At 52.2% G+C, this 23,314-nt stretch overlaps 2 protein-coding genes across 2 annotated transcripts in view; one reads left to right on the forward strand and one right to left on the reverse strand.

Moving 5' to 3' along the window:
• Window positions 1-4,034: 4,034 nt before the first annotated feature.
• HSPB1 (heat shock protein family B (small) member 1) lies at window positions 4,035-5,536 on the forward strand. Its single transcript, XM_037814479.1, has 3 exons — window positions 4,035-4,517; window positions 5,061-5,124; window positions 5,219-5,536. Exons 1-3 carry the CDS (start codon window positions 4,145-4,147, stop codon window positions 5,406-5,408), a joined length of 627 nt encoding a protein of 208 aa, XP_037670407.1. The 5' UTR covers window positions 4,035-4,144; the 3' UTR covers window positions 5,409-5,536.
• A 13,065-nt stretch (window positions 5,537-18,601) lies between these two features.
• YWHAG (tyrosine 3-monooxygenase/tryptophan 5-monooxygenase activation protein gamma) overlaps window positions 18,602-23,314 on the reverse strand; it is a 30,024-nt gene continuing 25,311 nt past the window's right edge. Inside the window, exon 2 of the mRNA XM_037814717.1 lies at window positions 18,602-21,977. Coding sequence (XP_037670645.1) covers window positions 21,321-21,977 — 657 coding nt within the window. The 3' untranslated portion in view covers window positions 18,602-21,320. The remainder of the gene's footprint in view (window positions 21,978-23,314) is intronic.

Consider the following 23,314-nt stretch of genomic DNA (forward strand, 5'->3'; position numbering starts at 1 on the left):
TCCCTCTCTGATTTGCTCCCTGCCTCCCGCCACCTCTCTTGGAGCTGACAGAGTCCTCTGCAAACAGGCCCCATCACCGGGCACCTGCCCTTCTCCAGGCCTCCCCTCCACCTGAGGGGGCTCTCAGGGGACCCACGGCATGGGGGCACCCCAGCCTCGGGGCCTCCCACCTCCATTTCTAGGGCTGCTCTCCCTTATCCCAAATCCAGCTCAGGACAAGACTCTTCTCCCTGCCTCCCCTAACCACTCCCCCATCTACTTCAGTTTTATGGAGAACTCCTGCCCCCCACCCCTTTTTCTCTGATTTCTTCTGATTTAAAGATTTAAAGGGAAGGCAGCCCTAAGTCACGCCCGGGCTTAGCTGGCCCATGCGGGTGGGGAGTGGGGTGCCTCCTCACCGAATACACCTGCCCCCACTGCAGCATCAGACTGCAGAGCAGGTCATGGGGGTGGGCAGGGGGGAAGGAGGAGAGTAGAGGATAAACTGTTGATTCATGGTTCTGGAAGGAGTGCAATGGTCTCATTGTACAGATGAAGAAAATGAGTCATAGGGGCCGGCCCCTGGCCAAGCTCGCAGTGTCTAAGACACCCAGGTCCCAGCCTCCCAGGCTAGAGGGATTCTTTCTGCCTGACGGCAGGGTGGCTGGGGTGGGGGGTGCACCACCAGCCTTCCCAGCTGGCCCCTCTCTGGCCGCTTCAGCAGTGATGGGGGAGGGCTGACCCCTGGGCAAGCCGGAAGCCTGAGGCCAATGGGGTGGGGCTGGCCAGAGATGGGATTTTGGAAATGGACCCCCAGAGAAAAGCACTGTCTAGACACTTCTGGAAAAACCTCGGTGTCCACACACACACACCCCATGCTATAATTACTGCTGCTCACATTTTCAGTTCCCAGCAGGCCCAGTGACTGGTGCAATCTGTCAGCTGTCAAACCTCTCCAGGGAGATCGGGCAGCTGCCTGAAGACTCTAGTACCTTCTTTGAGGCTGGGCCAGCAAGGGAGGGGCTGGCTCAACCACAGTAGCAAAGGCCTGCCAAGGGTGAGGCTAGCGTGGCCAAGGCCTAGGTGCAAGGGGGAGGAGGCCTGGGGAGGGGGCTGCTTTGGAGTGTTCCAGACTTTGGAGCTCAGGGAAGAGGGAAGGGGCTGCCTCCAATGCAGGAATCCCCAGACCCTATACGGGGAAATGGGGTGGTGGTGGAGCACCTATGACCTGTCCCTGGGGCTTCTGAGAAACCCCTGGGAGTAGGGTTGTTCTTTTTATCATAGAAAAACTCCCCCTGGCAGTTCAGTGTCCCAGGACGCTGGAGCCGCAGGTTGTCAAAGAGCAACTGGGCAGGTGGGCAAGTGCGGGCTGACATCCAGACCTTGCTGCTTGTCAAGCCCTGTGCCTGGGAAGAGAAGTGCCTGGTCAGAGATGGAAGGGACCCCAGAGAGCCTGGCTTAGCAGGGCAGAGGCTGCCCCCCTCCTCTGCATCCTGGAAGCCCACCACGGCCCTCCCTAGGCTGCCTGGGAAGTCTCTCCCCTGCTTTACAGGGAATCAAGAGGCCTGAGTTCCAATCTCTCCCCATCCCTTACCAACTTTGTGAGCCAGGGGGCAACGCTGACCCTCAGTTTTCTCATCTGAAGAATGGGACTGCTAAGATACTCGGAAGCTGTAAAGTACATGCAACTTATTCTGTGTCATTATCCAATGTTAGAGACACTCTCTTATGAGGAACACGGCACCAGGCACTTGAAACGCATCAATGCATCCAAGACCCACTACTGTCCTGCAAAGTGGGCACATTTTGCATATGGGGACATGTGGGCCCACAGCAGTCGCCAAGCCAGTGCACAGCCACAACCAGGTTCAAGCCCAGCCCTGTCTGACCCCAAAACCCAGTTTCTTCACCCCCCCACACCCCATCTCACCCACCCCCACACTTCCCAGAGCCATCCATGTCCCCTCCCTTGTGATTGGCAGCACGTCTGCCCTGGTTTTAGCCAGATGAAGGGAACTATGAAAAGGGCTTGTGTCTACAAAACGCTGGCAGCCAGGCAAGCAGCCCCCACCCAGAGCATGGCTGGGCCTGGCAGGGCCCCACTTGAAAGCACCCATGATTACATAGGTAGGGTGGGGTGCCCTGGACTCCTGTCTGAAGCAAGCTGGGCAGGCAGAGGCAGGTGAGGCCCTCCCTGGCTCCTGATCTCACCCCGATTTTATAGAGCTGGGGACGAGTCGGGCTGGGAGTACCAAGGAACCAAGACCCAGGGCTTCCTGAAGCTGAGACCCTTGAGGGGTGGCCAGTAGCTCCCCACTGAGACCCATGGGCTCATGAGATGATCCAAAAAAGGGAGATGGGGCAGAGCTCGGGGTCCCACCTGTCTCCTATCCTTGACCCCTAGAGCCCCAGAGGATCAAAGGCCTTTCCAGAGGTGACCTCAGCTTTGTGACTCAGCCCCAGCTCCTCCCTGTTGGGGAGCAGGTGGGTAAGGGAGGCACCTATGTGCTCTCTCTCAAAAAGAAAACTGAGGCTCAAAGAGGGCACGAGACTTGCTGCCACCCCCAGCCCATCAAGGGGAGTGGCTGGGAGTCTGGCTTCCACCCCCACAAGTGTCCCCAGACTCTGGGCCTGTGCTGGGCAAGGCCTTAGTGGTCCCCCGTAGAGCTGGCAGGTGGAGAGTCTCAGCCCCAGGAGAGGGGCAGCAAACAGAGTGGGTTTGCGAAAGAGATGAACTGGGGAACCCCAAGCTGGGAGCCCAATGGAATTAATAGCCCTGGGTACTAGGGAGACAAGAGGATTGGCTCTGCTAGTGTTTCCCAGGAAGAGGGGGCAATCACTTCCTCTCTGTGAACCTCGGCTTCCTCATCTAAAAAATGGGGATAACAGGACTTAAGTCAGAGTGAAGGAAGGCTGGAATGGAGTCATGACTATAAGGACAGGAGAGACGGGGTATCAGAGTTATGGCAGGAGGCTGCAGGCAACATCCTCTAGAGGTGGGATTTGGGGGTATCTGGATCCCATAGGTGGTCAGATAGAGGGATGGGGTTTGGAGCTGGGCCTTAGGCACTGAGCAAGTTTGAGCTGCTGCAGTGCCTAGAGTCCCTCATCCCTTTGCACTGTGAGAATCAGAAGCAAAAGGGGCTTGGAGAATTTAATATGTGAAAGGAGAAACTGAGGCCAAAGAAAGGAGGAGCTTGGCCCAAAATCACACAGTAAATCCATAGCAAAGCTCAGGCTAGATTCAAGTCACCTTCGCCTTCAGGTTCTCCTCCAGGAGAAACAGGTACAATGGGAAGATTTGGCAATGACCTTCCCCCTCTAGCCCCTCTTGTCAGAGGCCTCAAAGTTTCTGATCTGGGCCAGATCTGGGGGCAGGGGGGGAATGGCCAAACCTACACACACCATCTCCTCTGCAACAGGGCTGGGCGTGGAGGAAAGAGAGCTCCCCACACTCTCCTTCCACCTCCCTCCCTTCCATTCCAGGTAGAGAATGATAATAACGAATAATTATTACCTTCCAGGGCTAAAGTCTTTCCGTGCATTAAGCTACTGAATCCTCACACCAGCCCAATGATGTAAGCTTTATTTTTATCATCCATCTCCGTTTTCCATATGGGGAAACTGAGTCACAGCATCTAACATGCTGTTAGACGAATCAATGAATGGCAGGACCACAGTGGGAAGTCAGGCAGTCTCCTAACTACCACCTTTGGCTGCTTCTTAAGACATTTCACAGACACAGGCTCTAATTCTGACTCTGCCACCCCCTAGTTCTGTGGCCTGGGACAAGCAGCCCAAGCTCACTAGGCTCTGTCCTCCTTAACCCAAGGACGGGGCTGTCGAGAGGCCGCAGCCCAGGGAGGGCTTCGGCTCCCAGGCCTGCGAGTGTCCGGTGGCCGGCCGGGGTAGGGGGCAGCCTCAGCGCTCCGCCCATTTGTTTCCTTCCCCCGAGAAGGTTCCAGATGTGGGCAGGGCCTTCCTCGTCCCGCCCCCGCCGCCCCGGAGGGAGGAATGCAGGGGGCGGGGCTGCCCCCAGCCAGTCCTTGCCTTTAATAGAGACCTGCAAGCCGCCTGCTAAAAATACCCGGCCCGGGCAGCCATAAAAGCCGCGCGGGCCCCGCCGCCCCGCACTTCCCCGAGCCGCCCGCCGCACGGAGCCAGCATGGCCGAGCGCCGCGTGCCTTTCTCGCTGCTGCGCAGCCCCAGCTGGGACCCCTTCCGCGACTGGTACCCGGTCCACAGCCGCCTCTTCGACCAGGCCTTCGGGATGCCCCGGCTGCCCGAGGAGTGGTCGCAGTGGTTCGGCCACAGCGGCTGGCCGGGCTACGTGCGGCCGCTGCCCGGGGCGGCCATCGAGGGCCCCGCGGCGACCGGGCCGGCGCCCGCCTACAGCCGCGCGCTCGGCCGGCAGCTCAGCAGCGGCGTCTCGGAGATCCGGCACACGGCCGACCGCTGGCGGGTGTCCCTGGACGTCAACCACTTCGCCCCCGAGGAGCTGACGGTCAAGACCAAGGACGGCGTCGTGGAGATCACGGGTGAGCCCCGTCTGCCCCTAGAGGGCGGCGGAGTCGGTGCGGCGGGCGCGGGCCGCGGGCGGGTCCCGGGGAAGGAGAACTGGGCCGGGGTGGGGGCGTGGGAAAAGGGGACAGGGGGCCTGGGGAGTCCGCCAAGTGGCCGAGGGCCAGGATACCAGCCCCCACGCCTGCTTCCCCTTCTGTAGCATTCTGGGACGGGTGCCTCTCGAGGTCCCCTTCGGCTCTAGCAAGGGAAGAAACGCCCCCTTCCAGCCTCACCCCGCAGATGATCAGATCTTCCCGCGCCCACCCGCTGGGTGTGAGCCGACACCGCCCCTAGTCTGGCCCACGCAGGGGGCGTGTGCGCGGGCGCCTCCCTGCCCCCTCCAAAAGGCATGAAACGAGTTTTCCAGAAGTTTCCTAGGGTCCGGAAGAGTTGGGCCTAACAAACCACTCGGTCAGTCAGATCTGGCCTCGTGCCACCCCCTCCAAAGAGAGCAGGTGGTGGCCGGGCCCCCAGAGGCGCCCCGCCCCCCGCAGCCTCTGACCACCGCGTCCCCACAGGCAAGCACGAAGAGAGGCAGGACGAGCATGGCTACATCTCGCGGTGCTTCACCCGCAAATACTCGTGAGTCCTGGGGCCAGATTGGGGGTAGGGGTCTCCAAGAGGAAGGTGCAGGTAGGTAGGCGTATAACTCTTGCTGTCTTCCCCTCATGCCCAGGCTGCCCCCCGGTGTGGACCCTACCCAGGTCTCCTCCTCCCTGTCTCCTGAGGGCACACTCACCGTGGAGGCCCCGATGCCCAAGCCGGCCATCCAGTCTGCGGAGATCACCATCCCGGTGACCTTCGAGGCGCGTGCCCAGCTCGGGGGCCCAGAAGCCGGGAAGTCGGAGCAGCCTGGAACCAACTAGAGCCTTGGCCCTGCTGCCCAGCCCCCAACCCCACCCATCAACCTTTCCTGGCCATCCCTGCCCACCCACCTGGATGCTCTTTTGATACGTTTTCCTTCTGTTTAAAATAAAGTTGGGAGAACTGCCCACCACTGCCTCAGACCCTGGTGTTGTGGAGGCCTCAGGGTGTGTCATTTGCTCACTCACAAAGATTTGCACACAGGTTCGTGCTGGCCCCACCCTCAAGCCTCACATCTGTTAAGACAGAAGCAATGATTGTAACCAGGCAATTGAAACCTCAGGGGCCAGGTGTGGTGGGGCTGGGAGCACCTGACTCCTCAGAGACACCTGTGCGGGGGACAGGTGAGGGGGCACAGAGCAAGGCCTGGGGAGGAGAGCTTCCTGGGAGCTCACAGTCCCTTCCTGATTTCACTGCCCTCTGTGACAGGGACAGAACCATCCAGAAGGCAGGGGGACGGGGCATGCAGGCTGGCAAGTCCAGGGTGCCTTTCTGAAGGTTATCCTCAGCAAAGCACCTACCCCCACCTGTGCCCACCCGTGCAGTCTGGGGTTGGGGCTTTCAGTGCCCGTGGGTGCCCTGCAGAGATTGGGGGGATTAAGAGCCTCACGGGATGATCCACCCCAGCAGGAAGTGACACCCCCCTCACTCCCTTCTCATCTGTCTGCCTTGGCCCCACCCACTAACATGGCCCCAGCAGGTTTCTGTGGGATCTGAGAGAAGGAGAAAGCAGGTGGGGAGGGTTTTGCAGCCAGGTTGTCAAGTTCTGCAAGAATCCGAGACTGCACACTGGCCCCACCCTCCAGGTCCCAGGGCGTGAGGCTGTGGCAAGATGCTCCCATATCTGTTCAATCGCAAAGCCCCACTTTCCCAGGGTCACCGGGAGGAGCAGCACCTCACAGGGAAGGGCCTGGAGCACATCCCCCTGACTTACACTCTAGCCAGCTTCTCCCCCATTCCTTTCCCTGGTGTGGGTGCTCCATGGGGGGACACCCACAGGTGGAGCAGGTGTAAAGGCACAGCCAGGTCTGAGCCAGCAGAGGCCTCTGTGGGCCTGGAGGGAGGCCAGCAGGGAGAGGATGCAGAGGACAGGAGTCGAGCCGGCCCAGCTGGCAGCACAGGTCTGAGCCTGTCGGCCAGGGCGCTGCCCAGGCTACCTGCCCTTCCACCCACCAGCTCCTGAGCCTCTGTTCAGGTCCATTTGCTGAGCCCCAGATCCCTAAATCTGCCACCCCTCCTCTCCGACATACATCTCAGACTTCACTTGCTGGGTTTGAGCACCTAACCTCACAGGCCTGTCGGGGACAGCAAGGGTGCCATCTCCGCTGCCCGGGTCCCTGCAGTATGCTAAGGCTGGTGCCAAAGTTTTGACAAGTTAATCCTCATGTCAACTCCAAGAAGAGGTGTAATCACTCCTGCTTAACAAGCGGGAACAGCGAGTCTCAAAGGGAAGCTTTTGCCCAAGTCCACGTAGCCAGTCCTGGAGGGGGCAGGGGGCAACCTGTGTGGCTATGGGCAGGGGAAGGCCGAAGAGCTCAGATGTGGCCTGGCAGCGGCAGGGAGGGTCTCTGAGGCTTGAAGAGCTGCCCGGAGGCTTGTTGGGGGTCTCAGGAGGAGCCTGGGGGCCAGGGCTGGTCAGGGTGGCCACACTGCAAAATGGCCCTAGCAAGAGCTGCCAGGGGTCTCAGGCCCAGAGTCCTGGAGGTCAGCACCTGGAGGGGAAGCCTGAGGGCAGCAGCTCTGAGTCCTGGGGGCTCAGTCTACCTGCTGACATGGGAGGGGAGGAATTCAGTCTCTGCAAAGGAAACCGGCCCTAGTTTCCACAGGAAACTAAAGTGACAGACAGAGAAACTGAGGCAGGTGCCCTCAGTACTGCCTGAGCAATCCTGGAAGCAGAAGGCAAAAGGGAAGTCTGAGGTGGGGCTGGCCCTATGCCCAGAGGACAGCTCAGATGTGGGATCTGGGGCAGAGTGGGCTGGGGCTGGCTGGATGGGGCTGGGTGGCCTAGATCTGGGGGTCTCCACGGAGAGGGGCTGGCACCAGGAGACTCGGAGTAGTGCATCTCTGCAGCAGTGCTGCGGGAGCAGTTCCAGATCTCTCCAGGTCTTCCCTGTCTTTTCCATGGGTCCATCTCTAAAGGCCTCCGGGAAGCCGTCGCGAGGGCTCGGCCATTGGCTTTGATTCAGTGAATGTTGGCATCTCGACCCCTCCTTTAGGCTCAGGGGGATGGCTAAGGTGGGCAGGCTCGGCTCCCCTGGGGAGCCACCCCAGTTCCAGGTGAATCCCCCGGGTCTCTCCTTTTCCTCTCCCCCCACTCCCACTGGCAACTCCCCTGGGCCCAGCCCCCAGCCAGCCAGTCCAAGTCCCTGTTCTCAAGGGGGGAAAGTGGAGGAAACAGTGACAGATGGCATTCACTGTGCGCCTTAGACAGGGGCCAGGACCGGGGCAGGGTCTTAGCGGAGGAGGTGGGCAAGGGGGTGATGGTGTCACCAAAGGCGGGTCCCTGCTTTCGGAACTGGGGAAGGCCCTTAAAGGAGAGGGGAGGGGAGGGTGAGCCAAGGGCAGGGGCTGTGGTTCCTGAGCCGGCGAGGGTGCCGCCTTGCCAGCAGGAGGTGGTTAACAGGCCAGGATGTAGCAGCAGTAGGCTCTGTGGCGCAGGGTGACAGCCTGGAGAGGGGTGCTGGCTGGTGGAGGGAGGAAGGAATCTGCTGAGGCCCTGGTTTCCTGCCAGGGGCTTGCTGACCTCAGCCTCTGGAAGGTCGGGGGGACCCTGTGTCAGGCCTGGGGAGTGAATTGTTCCTGGGTACCATCATCCTCGTGGCTGCAGAATTGGGGGTTGCCCAGGCACAGATTTGGACAGCTTCATGGAGCGGGGCAGGGAGCAGAGCTGAGAGATGGGGGGAAACATCTACCCACTACAGAGACAGGCTGCAGAGCTGGCCCTGGTGCTGGCCCAAGGGGCATGGGCAGACAAAGGAAGAGGGTCACACTTGGGCATGGGGCTGACAACTGGAGCTCCCAGATGCCCTGTTCTGTTGGCAGCCACGCAGGCCCTCCTCCATCTTAGCAGAGAGCCCAGGTCAGGACAAGGGTCAGGCCAACGAGGGTTCTGTCTGCTGGCCTTACCTCGGACCCCCACCACCTCCCCGTTCCCATCTCAACCCCACAAGCACACACCACGACATGTGAGTTTGGGATGGCCCCGGAGCTCAGGCCCAGACTTGAGTGGCAGCGATGGAGCTGCCAGCTCAGGACGTCAGCCAGGAAGAGGAGAAGGATGCTAAGACTCAGGGCAGACGGCCATGGCCAGGCTGTCCTGGGGAATGTGGGGCTCCCTTGTGGCCCAAGGACACACCCAGATATGGGGGCTGGGAATCGTTTCACAATATCAGCAATGAGAACCCCTAATCTGTAAATGTCCAGTGCAAATTAGCAAAAGGTGCCCCCTCCATGCCAGGGCCCCAGGTTTGGGGAGCCTCCACTCACCATACGGAGGGAGCCTGAGGCCCCGACAGGGTTGGCCGGCAGGTCCAGGGCAGAGCAGTATTGGATTTGCTCCTCGGAGCTGCCATCTGGGGTGGAGGAGGCCAAGCATGGGGACCCCCACCCAAAGTGTACACTGTGCAGCCCCCATGTGCTCGCCCAAGGAGCACATGGGGAGACCTGCACGTGAGCAGATCAGTCTGTGGCTGGCAAGACCCTTAACCTAGGATTCTGGGTCCCTTTGTCCCTCTGTCCCCTCACTGGGTGACTTTGGACCTCCCTGTGTGAACTTCACTGCCCACCCCCCTCCCCCAGAAGCAGACAGCTCTGCCAACCTTTAGGTGGTACTGGGAGAGTTGGTAGCATGAAAAGTACTGCCTCGGTTGGCCAAGAAGGGAGAGCTCTGGATCCACAACGGAATCTCTGGGTAGCCTCAGGAGGGGGAATGGAAGGTGTCAGCGTCTGGGCAGAATGGGGCCAACCGAGGGTAGACTGGGGTCAAGGCAAAGTCAGATTCCTGGCCAGAGCTCCCAACTCCACAGCCAGACAATAAGGGTCATGGTGGGGACGCTGCGGAGAACCGAGCAGCACCCAGCAGGATCCCTGCAGAGGAATGGCCTCTCCCGTGCTTCCTTCAGCCTGGGACAGGACCCTGCCTAGCCAGGGGTGCACAGGGATCTGCACAGGGGTGGCTGCAGTGGGAGAGAGTCTGCCCCCGAGCCCTGCCCCAGGGCTGGACTGCCTGGCAGAGCCTGCCAAGAGAGTTGGATTAAAGAATGGACGGGGGGCAGGAGCTCTGTGGCTGGGGCCAGTGCCGCTCTGGGCTGTTTTCATTCGGAGGACTCTGGGTGGCCTCTGAGCCCTTCCAGCCCTGCTTGTCTAGAGGTCAGGGTGGTCAGTCTTGTGTGGGATGGGAAAGAAGGAGGAGTCAGGAAGACAGGGGTGCTACCCAGGGCCTCCCTGACGTTGGTAGGAAGGCCAAAGTCCCGGAGTGCCGGAGGATAGAACAGCTCTACGCAGGCCCGAGTGACCCACCCCAGGGTTCAGGACCAGCTCTAGGAACCCTTGGCTGCCCATGTCGCTCCTCCTCCACCAGGCAGGCTTGTGAAGTCCTCTTGGGGATGGCTGGGCCGGGGGACAATGGCACAGGAAAATTAATGGCTTTGTCTCCACACCAAGCCTCATCCTGTCCCCCACCCTCTGTCAGCCCGCAGACCCTCGCTGAGCCCCTTCTGAACCCCACCCCCTCAGTGCTCCTCCTCACTTCATCAAGCCCCCTCCCTTATCCAAGCTCCTCTAAGGCCCCTCCTTTTTCTGAGCCCCCTCCCCTCTTTGCACCTCACCCAACCCCCTCTGAGCCCTGGTGTCTGAGCGTCTGATTACGATCCCTTCAATGGGATCCTGAAGATCCTGAAGACCCTCTTCTCAAGGCCTGACCAGTCCGAGAGCCCTGATTCTGGAGTGGTCCCAGCAGAGTGGTCCTGGAGGATGGGGCCATCACCCCCCGCCTTGGCCAACGCAACTCAGGACTGTGGCTGTAGTGGCCGCAGGCAGCCTTGGCAGTCCCCTGCGAGGGCCGAAGACAGCAGAGCTGGAAGGGACATCGCAGTCACAAGGGGCAGACTGCCCTCCACCCCCACCCCTAACAGTCTGGGCACACACCCTAGGCCCAGAGTGGACAGTGACTGCCCCCTGGTGCTCTCCCAAGGAATCCACAGGCACCTGACGCCCACTCATCCCAGAACCTTTGGGAATCTCTGCCTGGAGCTTGGCTTTCTGCCAAGAGCAGAGCAGAAATGGGGGCAGGAGGCCTAGTCTTGGAAAACACCCTTCTACCCCCCCAGCCCCCTCAATCCTGCACTCACTGGGTCTTTGGCCAACTTCTCTGCTCTGGGTCTGTCTCTGAGGACCCTCAAGCCTCCCAGAATTTCCCTCCTGGAGACTCCCAGATCCTGCTGCTGCCACTGTAGGGCCTGGAAGCCAAAACCGGTTGGGGGTGGCCCCGTCTTGCCCTGCCACCGGGGCTCACCGCTTGCTGACAGGACTGCCATGCACTGGGCACCTGCTAGCTGCCCGTCGCGGGACACCTGCCTAGCTTGGCAGCTTAGTTATCCTCACAGTAGCACTGGTTGCCGAGGCAACAGGGGATGGCAGTGGTTGTGCTTTGGGGGTCCTGCTGTCAAACTGCCTGGGTTCAAATCCCAGCCACTCACTAGCTGGGCAGGCTGCTAAATCTCTGGTTTCTTCAACTGTAAGATGAAGCCAATTACATGAATTAATGCCTGTGACATTTTTAGATCAGTGCCCTAGACACACAATAGGTTGGTGTGCTGGTTTGCATATAATATGTCCCCACAAAGCCATATTCTTTAATGTAATCTTGTGGGAGCAGAGTTATTAATCTTTTTTATTACGGTATAAACTCTTGATTGAATGTTTCCATGGAGATTTGACTCTGCCCATTCAGGATGTGGAGAGAAGGATACTTGGAAATGCTAAGCTAAGAGATGAAGCCCAGTGTTTGCTCCCGAGAAGCTGAGAGAGGACCCCAGACATTTAGAGAGAAAGCCACTGGAATCAGAAACTGAAGGTAAAGCAACCCGGGAGCAAAGGACCAGCAGACGCCAGCCACATGCCTTCCCAGATGACAGAGGTGTTCTGGATGCCATCTATCCTCTGGTTGATGCCTTAGTCTGCACACTTTTATGGCCTTAGAACTGTAAACTTGTAACCTAATAAATTCCCTTTATAAAAGCCAATCCATTTCTGGTATTTTGCGTAAGGGCAGCATTAGCAGACTGCAACAGTTGGGTTATCCCCATTTTATACATAGGGCAGCTGACATCCTTAAGGCTGAGGAACCTGAGGTTATGCTATGTAACTAGGAATGGTGGAGTGGGAATTCAAATCCTGAGCTCTTAGGCTTTCTGCCCTCCTCCAACAGTCCTTTATTTAGAAAATGAGTCATTGTTGAGGGACAGAAATCTTTCTAAACAGTGGCCGCAGAGAAGCTGATCTTCAATCCCTACATCCACATTTGATTGACTTGGACAACTCCTGCCTCCCCGCCCTGCATCCCAGACTCTCCAGAGACAATGGGGGGAGATGGGAAGGAGACAGTGGGGGGTCCGCAATCCCTTCCATTCTTGCCATCTTTTCAGACCGATTCTGGGAGAGAGCTCGGGCCTGGCAGGCACACTCAACTCAAAGTCCGACTGCTATCAGTGGAGCAAAGGGAAGAGGGCATTCGCATTCAGGCCGAGGACGGGGCGTACAAATCACAGAAAACAGGGCTGTGACCCAGGAGGCACGTAGGCAGCTGAGGCTGGGGAGGGGGGCTGGCCGTGGAGGGCCTCGAATGCCAAAGAGGGGCAGGGGCTGCCCTCCGACCTCACCCTCCACCAAGGGACCAGCGTGTGCGGTGACGGCACCTGTCAGATCCAGGCCTCCAGACCCCTAGAAACCTCCCAGCGGTCGTGCGATAGATGTCACCACCGCCCTATAAGGTGTTATAATGCCCTTCAGAGCCCTGAGCAGGTTACTCCGGGTAACAAAGGGGCACGCGGAGAGGGAGGACGAAGCTCCGCCGCGGGAGGGCTCCCCGGGGCCACCGAGCAGTCAGACCCTGGAGCCGGGACAAAAGCCCTAGCGACAGGCCGCCCATTGGAGGGGCGGGGACAACCTGGCGTGTGATTGGCTCCCTCCCGGGCCCCGCCCGCCCACATCCGGGCCTCTGGACAGCCGTGGCGCGGTCCCCCACGCCCTGGGTTGTCAGAGCCCCTTGTTTTGCAGACCAGCGAGGTCTGTCCCCAGCCCCGCCGCTTGGCAGTGTGGACCGAGCCCCTGCGGAGCGCGCACACCCACGACAGGGCCCGAGACACACGACTCGCCTGCGGTGGGCTATACGGTTCACTCACGTGGACTCGCCCGTGCAGAAGCGCATGCACGTGTGCAAACGCTCGCCCGTGCGGTACTGAGGCGCTCCCGCAGCCCACGCGGGGACACGACGACAGCACAATCCTCCTGGGCCCAGGTCGTTATGGATGGGAGGGACCAGAGAGAAGCTACGGGATGGCGCTCTCAGAGGGGTTGGAGCTGGGGTCTGGGCCATCTTGGGGTAGCAAGGTCATGCATCACGCTCTGGGTACCGCGAAAGCTTCGAGGAAACCACACCGGGCTGGGACCCGCGCCCATCGGTGGCGCCCAGCTGCGGAGCCCGGCGGGGCCCACGTGGGGGCAGCAGAGGACAGCGCCGCCGCAGCCCCTGGGTGGGGCGAGCTGGGTCAAGATGGACGTGAAATCCCGGATCCCAACCCCAGGGCCCCGCAAAACCAGCATCATTACAGTATTTTGTAGTACGGGTAATCGGACAGGGGCGGCCAGACCAGTGATCGCTGGAGCATTCTTGGGTCCTGACACTGTGAGACGGGCCCAGGTTTTTTTCAGTTCCTACTCAGGTTGTTTTTGGCTCCTGTCTGTGTCACCAAGGAAGCTAAAGAAACCCTAAGTCCTAATTTACCTTTTGCTTTTCCCCAGCAGTGGGATGTACAATCCGTTTACTTTGAGGGTTTTGACAGTCATTTAGGAGTGACACGGTTAGGGACTTACCCAGAATCCCTTAGTCAGCCACAAGCTACTCATCCTATCCTGTTCACCTTGCCATTATTTCCTCTATCTTGTGTCTATTTGGAATGTAATTGCCTTTACAGCAAGAATATTTTTCACTCGTAGCATGCCCACTACCCAGCCTTCACCAACATAGAACTCACCACACCAAGGGACCTCAACATCCCTGATAAGGAGTTTTAGGAGAGGAGGTTTCAAACTTTGCAGGCAAAAACACCTTGAAACCATAACACCAAGTATATTTTGGAAGGCAATTTGCTTTGACAACAAACCTAATGGAATCTGAAATGAGCTGTTCCATCTGGTTTTAAAGAATTGACCAACCACCAGAACCCCATCCCCACAAGTGGCTTCAGGCTAAGGGTGAGCCAGCCAGTCAGCAGGGCAGGAATTAAAGGGGCAGAGTGGAGAGAGGCTTCAACATCTCTTCTTGGCTTCTATTTAGAGAGCTATCAGGTAGCAAGGTGATTTATCCATCATGGGGAGAGAGCCAGCTTACCATCAAGACTGTTAAAAACAAGTCTAGATTCATTCTCCTAATGAGACTCGAGAAGGCAGCCTCTGAAAGGCTCGCCTGTTCCCCAGCTGGCTGTGAACATGACGGGGTACAAGGTTTCACCCACCCCCACCCTGCCCAGGGCAGAGCAGCTGCAGATCACTCACTTCCAGCCCAGTGTGCATGTGTGTTGGGGCTGTGTGCTGGGGGAGCAGCTCGCTGGATCCAGGGTGTTTACTGAGCACCTGCCTCACACTTCTCCCATCCAGGAAGACTCTGGTTCCTATGGGTGGCAGCCATTCCCTGCAGCCTGGTGTTCAGAGCTGTGTCTCTGGACTTGGCGGCTTAGGTAAGAGACCCTGGTGCTGGGTGCTGCTGGAGGCCACCATGGGAACCACTAACAAAGCCAAATCCTTATTCAAAGATGTTTGCCCTGTAAACATGTAAAACACCGGGACAACCCCAGAATGTGGGGCATCCTGTAGGACTGCGAGTAGCCTGGTCTCTTGAAAAAGTCAATGCTGAAGAAGAGGAGAGGGGGATGAACATGCCAGATCGAGAGGTTTAAGAAACCTAATAATTAGATGCAATTAATGGATTTTAATTAGATCCTAGTTAGCAGGGGGTAGGGATAGGTGGGGAGGGGAAGAAAAAGCTAGCAAAGGCATTCTGTTAACTTGATTTGGGGAAATTTTGATACAGGTTGGATATTAGGGAATTGTTGATTTCCTTAATTGTGGTTATGTAAGAGAATGTCCTCATTTTTAGGAAAAATAGGAACACAGGAGTCAAAGGTCAACCATAACTTACTCTCAAGATTCCACAGGACAAAGAAATAAAAAGCAAAAATGTTAACTGCTGTGGGAAAATACTGAAATATTAAACATCCCCACCTGGGGAATTCTGATATTCCTGCAAGCAAAATTAGGGAATCCCAATTTAATAAAGTCAAGCCCTCGATCTTGGGGTTTGCCCTTATGAAACTTATTCCTGCAAAGGAGAAGATAAACCTACTTATAATCATGCCTAAGAGTCAACCCCAGAGAACTTTTGTTGCTTAGATGTGGCCTCTTTCTCTCAGCCACTCTGCAAATAAACTCAATACCTCACACACACACCCCACCGCATGGGATACGACTCCCAGGGATGAGCCCGGCCGTGGCATCGTGGGACTGAGAATGCCAACTTGACCAAAAGGGGGAAAACAAATGAAACAAAATAAACTTTCAGTGGCTGAGAGATCTCAAATAGAGTCAAAAGGTCAATCTGAAGGTTATTCTTATGCATTATATAAATATTCCTTTTTAGGTGCCAGTGTATTAGAATAGCTAAAAGAAAATACCTGAATATGTTGAATGGTAATCCAGTAGACTTGATTCTTGATGATAATTGTATAACTATGTGGCTTTTTATCATGTGACTGTGTGATAGTGAAAACCTGGTAACTGACATTCTCTTTAACCAGTATATGGTGTATGGGCAGGTTAAGTAATAAAAATGACTATTCAGAACACTGAAATGTGGTATACAAGCTTGCTAATTTTCCAATTCTGGTGTAGATAAATGCGGTTGAATCTGAATGGCCACAGACCTGACCCCTCTCTCCCTCTATATATATAATGGGGGGGGGGGGCACAGATAAGGGGTATGGAATGATTTGGGTGTTCTTTTTAAAAAAAATATTTTTTATCTTTTTTAATTTTGGGGTAATGAAAATGCTTGAAAATTGTGGCAATGAATGCATAACTACATGATGGTACTGTGTCACTGTATACTAAGGATGGATTGTATGGTATATATGTCTCAATAAAATTGCATTAAAAATGTTAACTGCTGTATCAAAGTAGTGAGTGTACAGGTTATCACTGAAATGTTTCAAAATAAAAGTAGGGGGTAAAGTGCCTCAATACCTCTTAGTTATCCTTTAGATGAGCTTAAATCTTATTCAGGAGATACTTATGAGAACCACCAAATTTCAATTATCCACTTAAAATCACAAAGAAAAACCTTTCATGATCTAGGAGTCAGTGTTCAAAAGAAGCAAAAATTCTTGTCTCAAAGCCCGAGTCAAGCCTCCTGTCTCAAACTGATGAGACTGGGAGGAACAGACGGCAGTTATCTGTCTCTAGGAAAGGGCACGGGGAGGCTGGGCAAGAGGCAGGGGAGGGAACCTCACTGATGAATCAAGGGTCAGCACACTACTGGCCACACGGAAAATTATTTAGACTTTGTGGACCACATACTGTCTTTGTCTTTTTTTCTTTACTACCCTTTAAACATGGAAAAACCATTCTCAGCTTGAAAGCAGTAAACAAAAACCTGTTTTAGACTATACCCTAATTTTGTACCATGTGTAGGCATAACATATTCGAAAGGCCATAATGTTCCTATAGTGTGGTTCCTATGGCTTGGCCTCTCCAGTACAGTGTGTGGGCAACTGAATGCCCCATCAGTACATATAAGTTGGGAAATCTTGATTCACCCGTGTATGAAGAGGAGACACCAACACACCTGGGACTGAAGATTCTTGTCAGTGTGGTCCAGCCACTCTGGCCCCAACTCCTCCCTGACCACAGCTATCTGTGGCTAATTAGAGGTCAGGTCTGTGCCATTTGGATTCAACCGCATTTATCTACACCAGAATTGGAAAATTAGCAATCTGGTATACCACATTTCAGTCTTCTGAATAGGCTGATGACCACTTAACATCAATTCCTAGAAACAGAGTGAGTTTTACGCAAGTTTTTGGATGGTTGTTGCTCCAAGCTTGCGCTGAGAAGTGTGCACCCGGTGGGGAGAGCTGCCATTCTTAGCTGCTCAGCTCACCCAGTGTGAGTCAACACGCCGCTTCAGCTGACCAGTGCAGAAGCCAATGCATGTGGTAATTACACATAAATAGAGGAAACCGGCACTTGCACTGAACAGCAACTTTATACTACACCAAAAGGTTCCTTCCCACCAAATCACCTCATTTTACTTTATTCCTGTCATCCAACCCCTAATCTTTGGGGCCATCACACTATTTATGTTGATGTCTCTATCTTCAATACTTCAACTCAGACAACATGTTGCAATAGATTGAATGGAATGCAATGGAGAATCCAGCTGACTTGTATTACGCCAGACATTAAAGAGTTGTTGGAAAACAACTATTTTCATTAAAATGTTCCTAACATATATTGGGTTTTGTTACTATGAAATACATAGTTTTAATTTCTAGCTTTTGAGAGATACGACCCACATAAACAAAAGCTCTTAGAAGTTATTATGTAAAGGGTTCCTGAGAAAAACCACTGCATTAAGTGAATCTTAAAACTGGACATAATTCCAGCACAGAAAGCATTCTATTCCAAGAGAATTTAAGTGTCTGCTGGAAATGCTTTGAACAGATATCCCAATTTCATCAATCTCAAATTCCAGGCACTTATATTAGAAGTTACAGCTGAGGATTAATAATATTAATCGAGAATTAATAGTAGCTACTTCCAGGACCTATCCCTTCTCTCTCAATGGCTTTTGTGACCCCCCCCCTGTTTCGGTTCAGTTTAACTGTTCTGACTGCGTCCCTATCGGTAACCTTCCTGTTGGCAAGAAAACGCCTCACTCAACTCTCCACCTACAGAACCCAGCACACTAAAAATGTGCTGACCAGTTACTGTTCAGTTTCTTAGCTGCCTCACTGCACCAGCGGTTGCCCAGTGTTACCAGACAAAGCCCATGGGGTCAGAAGATGTGGGCTCCAACTGGGCTGGCAGTGAGGCGTGTGACCTGAGACAGGCTGTTTTCACATCTGTACTTGCCGACCCAGTGGCACCCTCAGGGTGTTCTGAGTGACAAAGGAGCTAACTTAGATGAATTTGTTCAGTATGTGGTAAAAGCCTACTTACAAAAAAAGGTTCTTATTCCTCACATGTGAATTAAAATTTCTGAAGAAATTAAAAAGCCATGTTCTTCCACCCTGTGAACCAACACCTCCTCCCTTTTTGCAGGAGCAAATATAGCTGATGGAAGAGTAAAGCCTTTACCCAACACTCCTTCCTGAAGACAACTCTCTTTACGGTTAGTCATGGCAGCACACCCCCACATCCAGGGATGGCATCCATTAATGGCTGACAACAGCGGGCTGTTGAGGGATCAACGCACACCGACCAAGGCCCGGGGACCACTTCAGAGGAACTAAAAAATGCAACACAATTTATTTATGATTATTTTTAAGTGCAAAGAACTGCCTCATTCAAGACTTACCACCCTCATCCCATCCCCAGACTCATTAGAAATTTCTCCAAGGGTCAAAAGGAGCCATGATTCAAACTTCGATCTGTGCATCTAACAATTTATATCCCCAGAAAGGCTCTCAGAGATTGAGCTGAATAACATTCATTTTATAAGAGAAAAGTGGAGGCGCAAAAGGTGCAATGATTTTACCCGAGTCAGATTCCCAGATACAGTGCTTTCCAATATTTACCTGGCTTGCCCCTCCCCCATCCAACCTCATTCCTTGCGTGGCAGAGGGGAAGAGAACACCCATGTCTACTCAAACCTTCAAAAGCAAACAGAAAATTCAAGTCATTGAATAAAACCGAGTAGCAATAACATCAGATCTGTAAGTTTATTTGCTCAATGTACGACAGCTACATAATGACTCACATTCATGATATTCCATCACTGAGGAAAACCGCTAAGAATGGTCCGTGTGTGAAATAATTCCTTAGAGAAACACGGAGTTGGAAAAATAATCACTGATTAGACCTTAAAAATAGTTCACTGCATAACATGACAAAAAGCACAAAGGCTCATTCAGAGAACAGTCGCTGTTCTCCTACACTGTAATGGTTATTATTTCACCATGACAAACACCAGACATTAAGATTAAGCTAACACTGGTGTTTCTTTAACTCCCCACCCCCCAAAAAAAACAAAATATATAACTGCATGTCACTATAGCAACATCCAAAACAGATCAATTTGTTACAATCACTATTTGGTAGAGCAAACTTTACCCCCAAAAAGAAAAATTAAATTAAAAAAAAATTTTAAAAATTTGAAGACTTAAATTTTTGTCATAGGAATACATAACACCTACAGTATAAGTTAATAAATTCCAAGCTACTGTATAGAAATACAACACTAGCATGCACAATATTGTATCAATAGAGTAATGGAGGAGTAATCATTTCACTGGAGAGACAGTATCATAGGCAAGTGCATTTCTTTAAAAATAAAGAAAAGAAACCATTCAAGCTGCTTAAATATCAAGTCTTCCTTTTCCCTCTTCATTTTTAGCCCTCAAGTATTTTATCCTGCATTATTCTAAAAAGCAGCCAGAGCCAAAGCTGAAATTTAAAAGAAAAATAGGTTTTGTAATTCCAGTAAATCATTTCCAAATGCTACAAGGAAAGACACAACACTGCTCACTGGACATGAAGTTAATTTAGAGAGAGCCCCGCCTTCCCCCCACCCCCATCCACGGCATTTACTCTAGATTCCTGCAATGGCACCAAGCTTTCCTCTACTGGTTCTTCTGGTGAGGTTCAGTTAACTGGGACTTCTACTCAAGCCCAAGGAGGGACCTTCTAAGGATAGTCATGCTGGGTAAGCTGCAACGTCACAGAGTGCACTGATTCCACATCATCTCTTTCTCCAGCTTCACAGCACCTGGTTCCTGTTACACATATCCATCTCATAACTACAAGCTCAAATTTGGTATCAGCAGAAGCATCTGTCAGTTCTTCCTCAATTGCCTCAATTCCTCTCCTTGCCTAAATCAACAAACAAGTTTGATGCCATTACTCAATTCTTGGGAGTTCACACTGTTACTGATTTTATAAACAAAACAAAACAAAAACTCAACACACGTGTAACAGGTCATATTTACGTAAAGATTTATCCAAAATGAGAATGAGGGACCTAAGGCCAACTGAAAACAAATTTGTGGAAAGACCAATGTAGCTTCCTTCAATTTCAAAATGTGCACTGACTGCACAAGAGAGAAGTGACTCTTCAATGTCTATGCTTTCATTAAAAGAAAAAAGTATACAGAAAAAGTTTTGGCCAAATCGGAGTTATTTATTTATTACCTGGTAATAATTTTAGTTTATCTTCCTACAAGTACCTGGGGAAGGAGTGTTTTCTGGGAGTAAAAACTGACACACTTGCAAGGATCCCTAAATTTGACAGAATGTTTATGTATGAATATAGCTCTTCCTTTTGGATTTTCCTACCAATAAGCTTCTAGCACCTGAATTTTCACACTGCACCACAAACTTCCTCAAAATGACCACACAACTTGTACAGCCCAACTGAGTGCCATCAACGTAAGGTACAGTGGGAAAGAATCAAGTGAAAAGTGAAGTGGCAGTGTAATCCCTGAGGAAGGAGCTGTGGTGTTTTAAAAATTAGGATATTCTTTGAAAATACCAACACAATAAATGACATACAGACCTGAATTTTCTGTTTTTGTGGTGTTTAACATTTCTAACAAAGTGATTAAAATTTTCCTGGACTCAAGAGGAAGAAAGGACAAAACTCCCACAGCCACCTGCCAAGCACCTGTTACTAAAACCTAAAGTAGCTATGATTCTCCACAGGCAAGCAGGAGACAGGTAACAGCAAAACCAACCTGGATAAAGCTGAATAAAGATTTAAAGCCAAAATAACTAGCAAAGAAAAATACACAATCAACGGCTTGATGTTACATATGGCTGTAATGTAGATACACTGTAAACTGCAATTTAGTGTTAATACTGTCAACTAATCAGAGACTTCAGGAAACCGGCAAGGCCTAAACCATAAGGATAAATGTACCTTATGTTCTAAGTCTGTCAGTTTGGGATCTAACCTATTCCATGTCTGGTAGAGTACACCCTGAAAAAAATGCACAGCTAAAACAAATGAGATAGAAAGTATCCAAAACTTAAGACAAAAGCATATGTACATAAAAATCCTTACTGGAACCACAGAACTTATTGACTGAGGGCCATTCCATTCACGTTTTCTTTTCATCTTGGAACCTTATCATCTAGCAATAAGTTAAATTAAAGACAGACAGCTCCACTTGCATTCATCTACAGAACAGTCCATATGCCAGTGTGAGGCTGCTATTCCAACACCAGCACAGCTAGCCTGACTTTCCACTAGTGGTATTTTGGCAAAAATGTCAAAGAGGCAATCAAAGACAGGACAGGTCGTGGGTTTCTCCCTAGGAAGGTCACCCCTCCCTTTCCCTCCCCCACCCGACCCCCAACTCATGGGAAAAAAATAAAGACTGCAGTAGTAGCATCAGCGTGCGCAGCCAGTCCACCTGGGGGGCTTAATTGTTGCCTTCTCCACCGTCGTCGTCTTGCTGATCGCTTGTCCAGAGCGTTAGGTTGTCACGGAGGAGCTGCATGATCAGAGTGGAGTCCTTGTAGGAGTCCTCGTTGAGAGTGTCGAGCTCAGCAATGGCGTCATCGAAGGCGGTCTTGGCCAAGTGGCACGCTTGCTCCGGGGCATTCTGGATCTCATAGTAGAAAACGGAATAGTTGAGAGCAAGGCCTAATCTGATGGGGTGAGTAGGCTGCATGTGCTCCTTGCTGATCTCATGGGCCTCGCTGTAGGCCTTCTCGGAGGACTCCACAACAGTCGCCCTTTTCTCTCCTGTGGCTACTTCAGCCAGGTAGCGGTAATAGTCCCCTTTCATCTTCAGGTAGAACACTTTACTCTCGTACTGGGTCTCACTGCAATTCTTGATCAGGTAGTTATCCAGCAGGCTCAGCACATCCTGACATACTGCTTCCAGCTCCTTCTCTATCTTCTCACGGTAAGCACGAACCATCTCTATCTTCTTCTCATTACCATCTGCAGAGGTCTTCTGCTCAATGCTACTGATGACCCTCCAGGAAGAACGGCGTGCCCCAACGACATTCTTGTAAGCCACAGAGAGAAGGTTTCTTTCTTCATTGGACAGTGGCTCATTCAACTCTGTCACCTGTTAAGAGCACAGAATAGAGAAGTTGTTATGGCACAAATGAGGTCAACTGAGTTAAGACTATCTTTATGTCACTAAAACACAAACAGATCTTTCTATCAACTAAAGCGAATGCCAGAAGAGAAGTTACGCTGTGTGGGTGGAACAGGAAGGAAGTGGAAGGATCAACATGGAGGAAATAAATGCTGCTCGATCAATGGCGTCTGAGCCCCAGCCTCCTCCCTAGAGAAGGACATATGCTTATCAAATAGATGTACTGGGAAAGAACGATCAAGGCTAAGTCTTAGATGACACATCAAATTTGCATAGAAACTGTAAAAAAAAGTCAACAGTTCCCTCATCTAACTTTACATACCAAGCCAATCCTAGGGCTTATTCCTCAGTAATTTATTAGGAAGACTGTCTGAGAGATTCTTCCTGGTCTTGCCCTGTCTATACTAAATTTCAGTCTCATCCCTTTTGGGTGAGAATCTTACTCAACCTTCAGGGGGACCTTTAAGAAACAAGGAGGCTTTCCTGCTCTTGTGATAAAACCACATGAATTACAAACCTCAGAAAGGAAGTCAAAATTGGTCTGATCACTGAGATTATTTAGCAAGTGGGGAAGATGTCTTTGTTGCACTGTTTGACACAATTAGCAAAAGAATGAAGAGGTGAGCAATGTACTTCTGAGCTGAGGTGACCAAAAGAAATTAATGCTTCTTTCAGTGGACATTTCTAGAAGGTTTCTGTCTTCATTAGTCCAAAGGAATAACCACTTCAAGGAAATTAATGCAAAACCAAACCTATACACACTCTATTTTTATGACCACTGGCAATTGCTTATAATAAATTAAGCTTCTACCATATCTAAAACTGGAATATACTAAGTGAAGAATTAGATACATCGCAACATCAGGAACCCCAGAACTGCCGCTCCTGTCCAAGACTTAAGAACAGTAGCTACTTCATCAGCCTCGGCCTCTCACCAAGTCTCTGTGGCTTCAGTCATAACAAGATAATTTCACAAAAGTAGGCTTTTTTCTATGTCTGTCCCTTTGTCCATATTTTGGCCTTTGCCTCAAACATCTGCCACGCTGCTCTTGCCTGGCTGATATCACACAACTTTCAAGAACCATGTTAATACTCATGCCCTCTATAAAATCTCTTTTGCTACTCTCCCCTCTGCACCCACAGTTGAACTGGCTTCTCCCCCTTAGAGCCCTCACTGGTCCCTCTGTAGACCACCCATAGCATCCAGTAAGGTGATATAATCCAAAGACATACCAAGTATTTGGGGGGAGTTGGGATACTAAGAAGCTTCTTTTTCTCCTATGTCTGAATTACTCACATTCAGG

The sequence above is a fragment of the Choloepus didactylus genome, chromosome 21 (genome assembly GCF_015220235.1).
Source record: "Choloepus didactylus isolate mChoDid1 chromosome 21, mChoDid1.pri, whole genome shotgun sequence".
NCBI lineage: Eukaryota > Metazoa > Chordata > Mammalia > Pilosa > Megalonychidae > Choloepus > Choloepus didactylus.